This window comes from Sciurus carolinensis, chromosome 6 (assembly GCF_902686445.1).
Source record: "Sciurus carolinensis chromosome 6, mSciCar1.2, whole genome shotgun sequence".
Taxonomy (NCBI): Eukaryota; Metazoa; Chordata; class Mammalia; order Rodentia; family Sciuridae; genus Sciurus; species Sciurus carolinensis.
In genome coordinates, this window is record NC_062218.1 from 49,312,158 (window position 1) to 49,325,594 (window position 13,437).

At 37.3% G+C, this 13,437-nt stretch overlaps 1 protein-coding gene and 1 non-coding gene across 4 annotated transcripts in view; both read right to left on the minus strand.

Moving 5' to 3' along the window:
• Positions 1 to 13,437, minus strand: part of Elovl7 (ELOVL fatty acid elongase 7) — an 84,323-nt gene that overhangs the window by 24,192 nt on the left and 46,694 nt on the right. For all 3 annotated transcript variants that reach the window (XM_047556639.1, XM_047556638.1, XM_047556640.1), the window contains exon 2: positions 4,181 to 4,308. In XM_047556639.1, the coding sequence (XP_047412595.1) occupies positions 4,181 to 4,244 (64 nt within the window). In that variant the 5' untranslated portion in view covers positions 4,245 to 4,308. The remainder of the gene's footprint in view (positions 1 to 4,180; positions 4,309 to 13,437) is intronic.
• On the minus strand, positions 12,512 to 12,573 carry LOC124987732 (U7 small nuclear RNA). The gene has a single exon (XR_007109248.1). It is a non-coding gene; the product is annotated as a U7 small nuclear RNA (small nuclear RNA).

A 13,437-nucleotide genomic window follows, 5' to 3' on the forward strand; every position in this document is an offset into this window, starting at 1 on the left:
CTACAGGTCAGGCCCGGATGATGACTTGATATGGGGGTTCTGGAAGCCACTGCACAGTGTCATTTAAAGTTACTTCTGACTCAATCTGTGATCCCACAAATTGCATCAGGTTCAGGGGTGAGTGCTCTCTGTTTCCCCAGAGACAAGGGCTAATGAGGGAGAGAAGGTTTCATGTATCTTCTATTTGTTATCAGAGCTGGTTTAAGTATCATGAGTAGAGCCAAGATGAAAGTAGAAGTTGGGAAGACAGGCCATGCGACAGGCCACCTATGCCCCAGAGACTACCAAAGTTCTGATTTGTCACTAGCTTAATAATTCTTTTCTAAGAGAGAGAGAGAGAGAGAGAGAGAGAGAGAGAGAGAGAGAGAGAGAGAGAGAATGGGGAAAATACAATGCTGAATTTATAGAATATTAATGAGCTTTTCCATCAACTACTTATAAGACAGTGTTCTCTTATTAAGTAGCATGTACCAGATCAAAGAGTACACCCTTTAAGATTCCAAGCACCAATAAAATGAAGAAATTGGAAGGAAAAGCAAACATGTACCTCAAGTACTTTCTAAAGCAGCAAAGTTTCAGAATGGCAGCAATCTTACTTACACTCCATCTTCTTGGAGAGAAAAAAAAAAAAAAACTAAATCTGAAAGTCGTTCCTACTATCCAAATACAAAGAAAGTTGCTTTTTAATCATCAAAACTTTCTCATTTTTTACATCTAATTTCATATCTAATAATTATAATAAAATCCTTTTGTAGCTTAAATATTAATTAAGCCACTTCAAATTTTTGTGCTGTGGAATTTTCCACATGAAATAACTAGGTACAACTACCACTTCTCCAGCAATCAGAAAACCAATGAATAGCTCTAAGTTTTCCCAAGACTACTCAGGATTAGGGCCAATGCCAAAAATATACTTGAAATTCTTGGCCCTTGATCATGGATTCAGACCTTCCTGGGGCAAGCACAATAAAACTGGGCTAAGAGGACCAGAAATGATTCCTAATGCCTCTCCGAGATCAATACCACACTAAGAAGAAGGAAAAAACTCTCCTGTTATACCTGACAGGGTTTTCATAAAGTTGTAAACCTCAACATAAAACCTTTCAACTGTCCAAAGACATGATAAAAAAGTAAACAAAAATAATTTTAAAAGTGATATGCTATATTCAAAATATTTAGAGATGCAATCCCCTGTCATCTGTAACAATTGCCACCACTGTTTGTTTTGGGATACTTCCCAGAGAACAGAGTAATTTCTGCATATTATCTAGTTAGCTGGTAGGTATTATTCACACATTTGTTTAACTCACAAAGCAACTGAGACTCATAGATGATACAGAATTTGTTCAAGATTACCTAGTTAGTTCACAGTAGCAAAGGGCTTTGAATTTAGGTCTTCCACATTTTTCATTCCACATCCCATGCTCCCTGTCCTCTTCCCAAGACTTCATATTAGCATAACTTCAGACAGTGGCTTTCCCTTCTTTCTCTCAGCCTCTCTCCTCTCATCTTCCCTTCTCTGTTTGCAATGCTAGGTTTCTAGGGTCCTCCCCAACCTCCATTTTTAACCAACTCCAGCCCTTTTGTCAGTTCACTGTCTGATCTAATAATTCTCAACTTTTTAATAGAAATATTCATAATAAAAAGCAAAAAGCAGATCCACAGATATAGATGGAAGTAGAATTCTGAAGTAGCTCATACTAAAACATTTTGTACTTCTAGTACCATATAAATATTCACCATCATCTAAGTTTATTTGGCTCTTGAATGAGGATATTGATTATCTGAATCTCTTGAGTTCCTGCATTTGGGACAGTGAAGTCTATTTAGTTTTTGAGTTAAGCTATGAATTACCTGAATCTCCTGGGTTCCTACACTTGAGACAGTGAAGATAAGATTTGGATCACAAGGAATCTGCTCTTCCAGATAGGTAGATTTCAAAAATCATACCAAAATCCACTTGGTTCTCAAGTGTGAATAGTGAGAGTTCAGTTATCAAGGTATCTCTACTTCAAAAAACAACTAAAATTTTAGTATTTAAGTTAAACATTGAGTTTATGAGAAATTATAAACCTTCAGAGAAAGATGACCTGTAAAGAAATCTATGTTTTCTGTGTCACTGTGTAAGTTGAAAAACTCAGGGAAAAAGGAAACAGTTATTCTCTGTCCCCTACTAGAGAAGAACTTACTTATGGGATACCAAAAACATCCCTGGTATTCTTTGGGAGCAAAGCTACTGGGACCTATTTTAGTGAAATAAAATTGATCTTTAGCAATCTAGTGAGAAAGATGTCAACCATGAATAGTATGTCTTCGCTAAAATCATTGCAAATTGGGATATAATTTAACTGTGTTAGATGCCAAGAGGTGTTTTTTTTTTTTCCTCCTGAATTTGGTGGACATGTGATTTCTGGTTGATAGGTAAGAACTGAGTGGGTCTTAAGGTAGTGCTGGTGGTAAATATGTGCAACTCAAACACTTAGAAATAGATGTTATAGACCAAATTACTAACTGAAAAAGATAACACAGATTGTAGTCTTTCCTTCCATCAACCAAGCATGATCTTGTAAAGGTCACATCACTGGGTCTCAATTTTTTTAACTCTTAAAATGAGACATTAGCTTCAATGATATAGAAAGTTCATTTAATATCTAATATGCTCTGATTACTTGCCTATTTAAAATTTGTCTTTATTCTCTTTTAAAGCATTGGTTAATAGTTACAAAAACAATATGCACTGGTTGTGATTTAAAAAACACAGACATAGATAAGTAAATAAAAATCACCCATGAGGCTAGGGATACAGCTCAGTGGTATATAGAGTACAGGCTTAATGTGTGCAATGCTCTGGGTATGATTCCCAGCACCCAAAAATAAAATAAAATAACCCATAATTCTACCCCAGAAATAACTGCTTACCCCCCCCCCCCGTCATGGTTTGGATGTGAGGTGTCCCCCAACTGCTCACATGTGAGACAATGCAAGAAGGTTCAGAGAAGAAATGATTGGGTTGTGAGAGTCTTAATCCAATTTGTGATTTATCCCCTGATAGGGATTAACTGAGTGGTAACCAAAGTGGTAGGGTGTGACTGGAGAAGGTGGGAATTGGGTTGGGGCTTTGGGTATATATTTATATCTGTTGAGTGGAGTTTCTCTCTGCTTCCTGATTGCCACGTAAGCCACTTCCCTCTGCCACACTCTTCCATGATGTTCTGCCTCACCTGGAGCCCCAAGGAATGGAGCCGGACTTCTATGGACTAAGACCTCTGAAACCGTTAGTTCTCAAATAAAACTTTCCTCCTTTACAGTTGTGCTGGTCAGATCCTTTAGTCATAGCAGTGAAAGAGCTGATTAAAACACCCACTAAAAAGGTACATGTGGTGCCTTATACCATGTTTTCATTAACATATTTTAAACTTCTTTGTATGACATTAAATATTCTTCTAAAATACCGATTTTTTTTTTTTTTTAATGAGCAAGGGGAGAAGGCAGATATCCCAGAACCACTCAGTGGTGTCCCAAGCAAATGTTTCAAGTTCTGATATCCATCTCAGGGCTGCAGCTCTCCCATTCATGAGTCACCATGTACAGAGCTACTGTTGGTAATAACTGTAACTTCTCTGAAGAGTGTCAGGGCAGAACCAAGCCAAAGAACACTGTCCCTCCAAAATCACTTTCAAGGGCTACTAAGGTGGGATGTGCCACCATTTATTAGCCAGTTCCTTTCACTGGATATATAGGATATTTTCACTATTGTAAACACTGGAATGAGTATCTGTGTATCTCCATCTATGAACATATCTGTAATGAAACCATTGACAGTTCCTTTTGGTTGACTAATAATAAGAAAGTGTGAAATAGTCTCTCATTCTGTTGAAGTCCTATAAAATGAGAATTTTTTTTTCTTCTTCTTCTTTTTTTTTTATTTTTTTTTTTGTACCAGGGGTTGAACCCAGGGGTGCTTAACCATTGAGCCACAACCCCAGCCCTTCCTTTTTATTTTTCATTTTGAGATACAGTCTCTCTAAGTTGCTTAGGTTCTCACTAAGTTGCTAAGGCTGGCTTTGAACTCCCAGTCTTCCTGGCTCAGTCTCCTGAGCTGCTAGGATTACAGGCATGCGCCAAGAATCTGACATAAAAGGGAAGGATAAAGACTTGATTGGGAAATTTGATTACTCACCAGCATCTTTGATAAAATTATCATAAAAACGCACAGTCCTCGATGTAAGATCACTGAAGGCCATTTTCCACAAGATTTACTGGCTCTTTTAATGGATTCTTCCGTAAAACAAAAACTGAGTTGATGATCTATAAATGTAAATAAAGATAAGCTTTTAGTAATACAATATTAAAAATGCTAAAAATTTAATAGGAAAACTTGGCGGAGCAACAAACTTCTACTGAGGGTAAATGCATTAGTGAACCATATTAAATCCTGATGCAGTTGCAAACATTCCAGAAGTCCCCTTCTTCTAGAGCCACTGCTAACTTCACTGAAAAAAGGCTGACAATGTATGTACAAGACACAAAAGGAGTAAATGATTCCAGGAACTTTTATAGGAGCAACATAGATCAGGAACAGACAGCACCTGCCATAGCAAAACTGAAGTAAAAACCCAGGAGAACAAAGTCAAGACAATATACAAACTCTCAGAGAAGGTACAATAATCCTAGATTTGCAGCTCATCTGCAGCCCCAATAAGATCTTCTATGTGCAAGTTTTTATAAGTTAAGTGGAATAGAGGCAGAAAGAGGGAGAGAAAGATCTCTAAGAGTCAAGAAGAAGCTGTTCCATTTATCTGGACAGGTAGTCAAGGATAACTAGAAAAAGAGGTCTTCAGAAAAAAAGCAACCATCAGTGAGGAGAAACTCCACTCCTATGCTGTATAATAAAAGATATTGTAAATCTCAATAATTAAAACAGTGCAGCCTTGGTATATAAAGAGACAAAGTAAGGGAATAGAATAGAACATCCAGAAATATACCAAATACATTTGGGGATTTAGAACTACATTCCAGTAATTTGAAGACATTTGCTTTCCCACATCTCTTGAGATCAGGATATGCCTTACCAATCGGTGGTGTGTCATAAGATTAATGGTGTGTTTGATTTAAAGCCATATGGCAGAAAGATGAAAAGTTCTTCAGGGGGGTGGTTGCACAACAATGTAAATGTACTTACTGCCACTGAACTTCACATTTTGCAATGGTTTAAATGACAAATTTTACATTATGTATTTTTACTCCAGGAAAATTGAAACTTTATTCTAAAGAAAGTCATTTATTAACACAAAAATAAATAAATAAGACATAGTATATGATAAAGGTGGCTCTGAAATCAATGGGCACCAAATTACTAGCAGTTATTTAATAAATGACAGGGTACAACTGGATAGCCATCTTAAAAAAAAGAGAGCTGAATTCAAACATTGTATTATAAGCCAAGATAAACTCCAAATAGATCAAATATTTAGATAAGAAAAATAGAACCATGAAAGCCCTAGCTGACAACATCTAAGGAGACTTTTATAACCTTGGCATGAGAAAGACCTTTCTAACTATGACTTGAAATTCAGAAGACAAAAGAGAAGGTTAATAAATTAACCATATGAAAATTAAGAAGAAATGCAGATGGTGTTATAAGATCAGAGAACTGAAGAAGCGTAGCGAGTTTAAAGATCAAAAACAAAACAAAACAAAACAAAACTAATAACAACAACAAAAACAAAAACAAAAACAAAACCAAGGTGGCTGATGCTGGCTCCTGAGAAAGGGACAGAGTCCAGCGGTGTCAGATCAGGGCAGTGGAAGGTTAAGTCATTCTCCTGTGTGTGTATGTGTGTGGCAGGGGGTTATTGAAGACTGTCTCTCTGGGTTTTGACTCTGGGAAACAGAGGTCAGTTGGGAGTCTCAGCTCCTACTGTCACAGGGAGGGAAAACCTCTGAGACAAGAATTCTAAGATGGCAAGGGAAATTTCCACCTAGATAATAATCAGTGTGGTACCTGTATTCTTGCTGGAACTGGTTTCTCCATTCCACCCCACCCTCTCTATTTAAACAGAAACAAAGCCTCAAAGAAGTCCTGGAGTGTGCCGGACAGAAATATTTTGGTGCCTGTCAGTTTGTTCCCTTCCTATGATTTAGTAAGATCACAAACTTTGAAGTATATTAAAATGTGAGAGAGGACTATAAAGTGATAACTGGTTTAAAGTAGAATTTCTCCATCTTGACAGTATTGACATTGGGCCAGATAATTCTTAGTTGTGGGGACCTGTCCTAAGCATTGTAAAATATTTGGAACCAACCCTAGTTTCTGTGCCCTAGACAGATGCCAGGAACCCATCCTCCCCAGGTGAGACAACCAAAAATGTCTCCAGATATTGCCAAATGTCCCCTGGAGGACAAAACTGTCTAAGGTTATACATCACTAATTTAAAGTAATTTAGCAACATGGATTCATCCAAATAACAGTATGTGCCTTAATCACTTTGACAGTTATGGATTCATTTAAGTCATGCTGTTATACAAAACAATTTTGAACTTTATAAATTGAGTTTTTCAGCATTTAAAAAAAAGGCTTTATGGAAGGAAAACCTTTGCCTACAACTTCCAAAAAGCAAGTTCATAACTACAAGTTAAGAATGGTTTTGAGCAGAGCATGTGGAACACAATTGTAATCCCAGTGGCTCAGAAGGCTTAGGTAGGAGGATCATGAGTTCAAAGCCAGCCTCAGCAAAAGCAAGGTACTAAGCAACTCAGTGAGATCCTGTCTTCAAATAAAATACAAAATAGGACTGGGGAATGTGACAATTCAGTGGTCAAGTGCCCCTGAGTTCAATCCCCAGTCACCAAAAAAAACCAAAAACAAAACAAAACAAAACAAAAACTCTCTCTCTCTCTCTCTCTCTCTCTCTCTCTCTCTCTCTCTCTCTCTCTCTCACACACACACACACACACACACACACACACAAGAATGATTTTGAGGAGCTGGGATTGTGACTCAGTGGTAGAGCTCTTTCCTAACCTGTGTGAGGCACTGGATTCAATCATGACCATGTAAAAAAGTTTAAAAAATACAAAAATAAAGTTATTATGTCCTTCAACAACTAAAAAAAAAAAAAAAAAAAAAAAAAAAAAGAGAATGATTTTGAGAGTAAATGTATCAAGCTGGGCCATACATTTTATCAGTGGGGTGAAGAAAAAGCAGACTTAATGATAAAATAATTTACTACTGACATTTTCAGCTTATGGTTTATACAATGAGACCAACTCCAAAGAACAAATTCAGAAATGTTTCCAGTTATGACAGTATTAGTGAAATAGATGTATAGCAGCCTGAGGTAACTATTTTTTAAGATGACAATCATTTAGATATACATTTTATTTCAACAAAATAATATAAATCCCTTTTTTCTTCCTTATCCATTACAAATCCCAATTAAAAGCAAATGAGTTTGGAATGTAGAACACTCAGTGAAAAATTATTTCAAATAACAAACTTTCAAACTTGTTAATAATTATATGTACATGTGTGCTGCAATGTGTACATATATATACATACATCTATAACACATAAACATACGTACACTCATTACAGAAGCAGAAATGTGTGTCCACTACACCTGCCATAAAGGATTTTGCATTTTGTTCTGATATTTCCTGTTAACTTACATTTCTCCTTAATTTTCCTGCCTTTTTGCCATTTCTCCCAATTTAATAGCTTGGTTATGCATATTGCCTTGTGAATAAAAGAGAACAGCAAAAGGCAAAGAAACAAAGTTTCTGAGGAGGCATGAGGGAAACTGAGGGCATGAGGAGTCAGGCCTTATTGTTGGGCTAGAGCTGGGTCAGGTGGCTGAGAGGGCCTTAGGCAGGCATAAAGCTTCTTCAGCTCCAGTGTGGCAGCACTGCAGCAGAAAGACTTCTCAGTCCTCATTCAACATGGAAGTATTGCAGAAGAGCCATAGAGAAGGAAGGAATCACACAGATACAAACATGTATCTTTTCAGACAAGTGGCCAAAGACCTGATAGGACTCTGGATATTCAGAGGATAATGTGGCAGAGAACACGAAGGGCTAAAATGTTCCTCCTTGCAATTACCTTGATACTACATAAGCTTCTTGTAACTCGTTAAGGGATCCAGGGAGGGACTCTCCACCACCAAGAAATACAAGTACGTTCTTACATCAGATGAAATAGACTTTCAGTAAAAAATTGTTGCAAGAGACAAGGTCATTATATGATGATAAATGGGTCAATTAATCAAGAGGCTATAATAATTACAAATATGTATGCAACTAACATCAGACTAAGGCTATAATAATTACAAATATGTATGCACCTAATAGACTAAGAGCAATATATTAAAACCAAATATTGGGCTAGAGTTGTAGCTCAGTGGTATAGCACTTGCCTAGTACGTGTGAGGCCCTGAGTTTGATCCTCAGCACCACATAAAAACATATAAATAAAAAGGTATTGTGTTCACCTACAACTAAGAAAATTTTTTGAAAACTAAAATATTAACAGATATGAAGGGAGAAACAGGCTGCAATACAATAATAGTAGGGGACTTCAATCTTCTACTTTCAACAATAAACAAATCTTCCAGACAGAAAATTAATAAGGAAACATAGGACTTGAAGTATGCTTTAAAACAAATGGACTTAACAGACATATCTAGAACATTCAAGGCAACAATATCAGAATCACATTCTTTTCAAGTACACACAGAACATTCTCCATGATCGACTATATGGTGTGCCACAAAACACGTCTTAAGAAATATAAGAAGACTGCTAGGCACAGTGGTGCACACCTGTAATCCCAGTTACTCAAAAGGTTGAGGCAGGAGGATCACAAGTTTGAGGTTAGCCTCATCATTTTAGCAAGATCCTAAGAAACTTAGGAAGACCCTATGGTAAAATAAAGCAATAAAGAGATCTGGGGATATGGCTCGGTGGTAAAGAACACCTGGGTTCAATCTCCAGTACCAAAAACAAACACACACAAAAAAAAAAAGAAGAAAGAAAGAAAGAAAGAAAAGAAACAGAAATTTAAGAAGACTGAGATCATAACCACAATGGTATGAATGTAAAAATCAGTAACAGGAGGAAAACTGGAAAATTCACAAATATGTGGAAAGTAAACATCATACTCCTGATACTGGTCAAAGAAGAAATCAAAAGGAATTTTTAAAATATCTTAAGACATATGACAAAAGAAAACACAACTTATCAAAATGTATAGAATGTAGTAGTTATAAGAGGTAAGTTTATAGCACTAAATGCCTATGTTAGAAAAGAAGAAGGAACTCAAATAAAAAAAAAAAAAAAAAACAAAACTAACATTACACCCTAAGGAACTAGTCCAAAGCCAGCAGAAGCAGATTACAGTAGAAATAAATGAAATGGATACTAGAATGACATTAAAATAAAGTAACTAAAAACAAAAGTAAGGGTTGGTTTTATGAAAGGACAAAATTGACAAAATCTTTAGCTAGACTAAGAAATAAGAAGACTCAAACATGCAAAAAATGAAATAGGAGCTGTTACAACAGACACCAGAGAAATACAAAGGGATCAGGTCAATACAGATTTTTTTCTGTCTTCTGTATCTCATATATAAGCCAGTGGTTCCCAAATCTGTTGAAATTCAGAATCACTGAGAGGGATTTGGATTCAGTTAGGGAAATTCTGATGATGGGCTAGGTTTGGGAACTCTGCTTAACACTGCATAAACCATTCTCAGGACGACACCCAGTCTCAGGACGACTGGCATGTGGCACCAGAATAAAATACACGACAGGATTCAGCAAATAAAGGTCACCTGGAAAGAGGAAGGCATCTGGATCAAGAAGGGTGGGAAGAGGAGGTGTAGCTGATACTGGAAAAGATTAATCTGGTGATTCAATGGAACTTGCTGTGAAATCTGGGAGCAGATCTCTGAGTCAGCACTGACTTCCAGAATGTGAGGAAACGAACCTCTTTTTTGGGCCAGTGAAATAAGCTTGAAATAGGAGAAAAAATGTTCTGACTTGTCATTTTAAAGGAAACTGACAATGACAGCCATTCCAAATATTACATTCTCATACACCTTCCTCCAGAGCAGTGAAAGGACATTTTCTGTGTTTATTTTTGGGAACGTCAAAGCCCTTCTCCATACTCACAAGAAGGTCCTTAAGTGACCCTTCCCAGAAATGCATCACATGCCAACATCTAAACCAGGCACTGAAAAAGGATGGGGGCTGCAGAGATTTCTCTGTTAATCAGTGGTGTTTACAGCCCCCACCCCCTGCACTCACCACTCTCACCTCTCCAACCTGTTTCCTCCCCCAAGGCACATGGGGAAGCACATGACCTCAAGGAGGACAAAGGGTCCTGAAAGTAGGGAAAGCAGTAAGTTTACAAGGAAGGAAGGCATTCGCTTTGAGAAACGATGTTGGAAGAGAGATTACCCTCCAGTGCCTTTTCCAGCATGATGGAGCTGGCGGCCTGGGCCCATCCAGGTGCTTGCTACCCTTCCTGCTGATAAGTGCTCAGGATCAACGAATCTTGATTTTTGTTGAAACAAAGTATGATTCATAAGTTAATATATTAAGCATGCTTTGCAGCACCATATAAGGCTTCCAAGTGACTTTTTAAAATATCTGCTACTTAGAACAATCTTGTGCCACAGTCTGTTCAATATAGATTCCACAGTATAAATCCAGGAACCCAGAGAACATAGGATTGGACTAACACCTGTAATTGTCATTATACCATTTCTACAAACTTATGTTGTTCTGACTGGTATATGGCCTAATGAAATAACATGGATGTTTCCCAACCCCCAGAACAATGTCATAGGGATGTGTATTAACACATTTGCTATATGAGTAGCCTCAGGCCTATCTTTCAATCAGGTTTATGAGCTGTCATTTCCATGTCAACCAGGACCCCAAATCAAGAATCTTTACCATCCCTTCCATTCCTTATTACTCCATTATTTCATCCCAATTTTCACAGCCTCATTTCCCTTAGGAGAGGGACTTATTAAGAATCAGAGGCCTCTGGAAAAGATAACACATGTGCATGACCCACCAGACTAATTCAGACTGCATTTCTGTTTGGCTTAAACTCTGTGGCACAATTATGACTCTTGTGTCTGGGCGAAGAAGCAGACCAACTTTAGTTATGACCTTCACTAAACCACCTCAGTATGTTAATATGGCAACTTGTTAGAAATAAAGCCAATGGCATTAGCTATAGGTCCCACCAGGAAATGTAATTTATGTGAAAACTTTTTAGCACAATGTAAAACATCGCTTAATTTATTGTGCTTCTGATTGCTCTTTTTTTTTTTAATATGGTGATCTCCCTCTGTTGCCTAGAGTGGACTCAAACTTGTGATTCTCCTGCTTCAGCCTCCAAGTAGCTGGGATTATAGGCAGAGTGATCAGTATCCTTCCCAAGTCTCTGGTCCCAGTACAGCATTCTATAATTGAATGTATAAGGCAAACTTAGAGAAGAATCAGAGAATCATGAGGGTAAATAAAGGACCTGCTCACTGGCAAGTTTAAGTTCAGTGCTAGGCAGTGAGGGAAAGCAGGATGAAAGTAGGGCCCTTCCCTCAAGAAGCTGCAATTTGTGAAAAAATGTCAGAAAGTTGTATGAAAAAAATCTAAAGGAGAAAGGCATTCTACAAACTGTGCCCCCGAGACTCATTTCTATCAGAAGTGGTAAGTACCTCAAAGGTAGCCTAATTCTGTTTTGTAATCTAATTCCTAGTACATTGTCTTGAACTAAACAAGTGCTCAATAAAAATCTGCTGGATGAATTTTAAAATATTATAAACTCCAAAGAAAGTAGGCAAGGTAAGGGGGCCAGACCAAATGCTCCATTCCTTAGGCCTTCTTCTCCACTTTATTGAAATGAATGCAAAACACTCCCATTTGTTTTCTCTTTAAACACGAAGAAATTTTTGAGGGTTGGGGATGTAGCTCAGTGGTAGAGTACTTGCCTGGCACGGGTGAAGCATTGGCTTCGATCCTCAGGACTGCATAAAAATAAAAAATAAAATAAAGGTATTGTGTCCATCTACAGCTTAAAAAAAAAATAAAGAAAAAAAGAAATTTTTGAGCATCCATTATGGTGCATGGAAGTACTGAGCAGGTTACAATATTGTTTTTTAAATATGGTTCCTAAATTCAAACAATGGTCAATCTGGCAGGGAAGAGACATTCATATATCTACGATGCAAGCAGAGGGCAGGGTCAAGCAAACAGTTCACACAGAAAAAAAAGCCTTTAGGAACAAAGGGTCACATCTAGCACATGTGACCCAGAAGAAAGGCATACTAAAAGAGAGGATATATGAGCTGAGCTGAGCTTTGAGAACACGATTTCAATAGGCAAAAATGTGCACACCTGGGAGATAGGAGAGGCATACATCACAAGCAGAGAGTGTGCCAGTGGAAAAATTCATTAATTTACTCAACCAATATTCTTTTTTTTTTTTTTTTCCACTGTAAGGGGGCCTTCTGGCAATGGTCAAAAAACCTGATAGACAAATTCTAAAGGAGTGGTAGCACTGTTTTAGGTGCCAATGATAGAGTGGAAAACAAAACAAAAATCTGTCTTCATAAAATTATGGAAAAGCTCCAGCTGTGTTTCTAGAATATTTGTTCATCCACCTTGGTAATGTATAAGACTAAGGAGGAGGAACTGAACAGACTCTTCACAGAAGAAGAAATATGATTGGTCAACAAATATATGAAAAAATGTTCAACATCACTAGCAACTAGAGAAATGCAAATCAAAACTACACTGAGATTCCATCTCACTCTAGTCAGAATGGCAATTATCAAGAATACAAGCAACAATAAATGTTGGTGAGGATGTGGGGAAAAAGGTACACTCATACATTGCTGATGGGACTGCAAATTGGTGGAAAGCAGTATGGAGATTCCTCAGAAAGCTTGGAATGGATCCACCATTTGACCCAGTTATCCTACTCCTCAGTATATACCCAAAGGACTTAACACTGGGGTTGGGGTTGTGGCTCAGTGGTAGAGCACTTGCCTAGCATGTGTGAGGCACTGGGTTCTATTCTCGGCACTGCATATAAATAAATAAAATAAAGGTCTATCAACAACTAAAAAAAATATATAAAATAATTTTTAAAAAAAGAACTTAAAATGGATATAGGCACATCAATGTGTATAGCAGCTCAATTCACAATAGCTAGATGCCCTTCAACAGATGAATGGATAAATAAAATGTGGTATATGTACACAATAGAACATTACTCAGACATAAAAAAAGAATGAAATTATGGTATTTGCTGGTAAGTGGATGGAAATGGAAAATATTATGCTAAGTGAAACAAACCAATCCCAAAAAACCAAAGGCCAAATGTTCTCTCTGATATGTAGATGCTAATGTTATAATAAGGGGT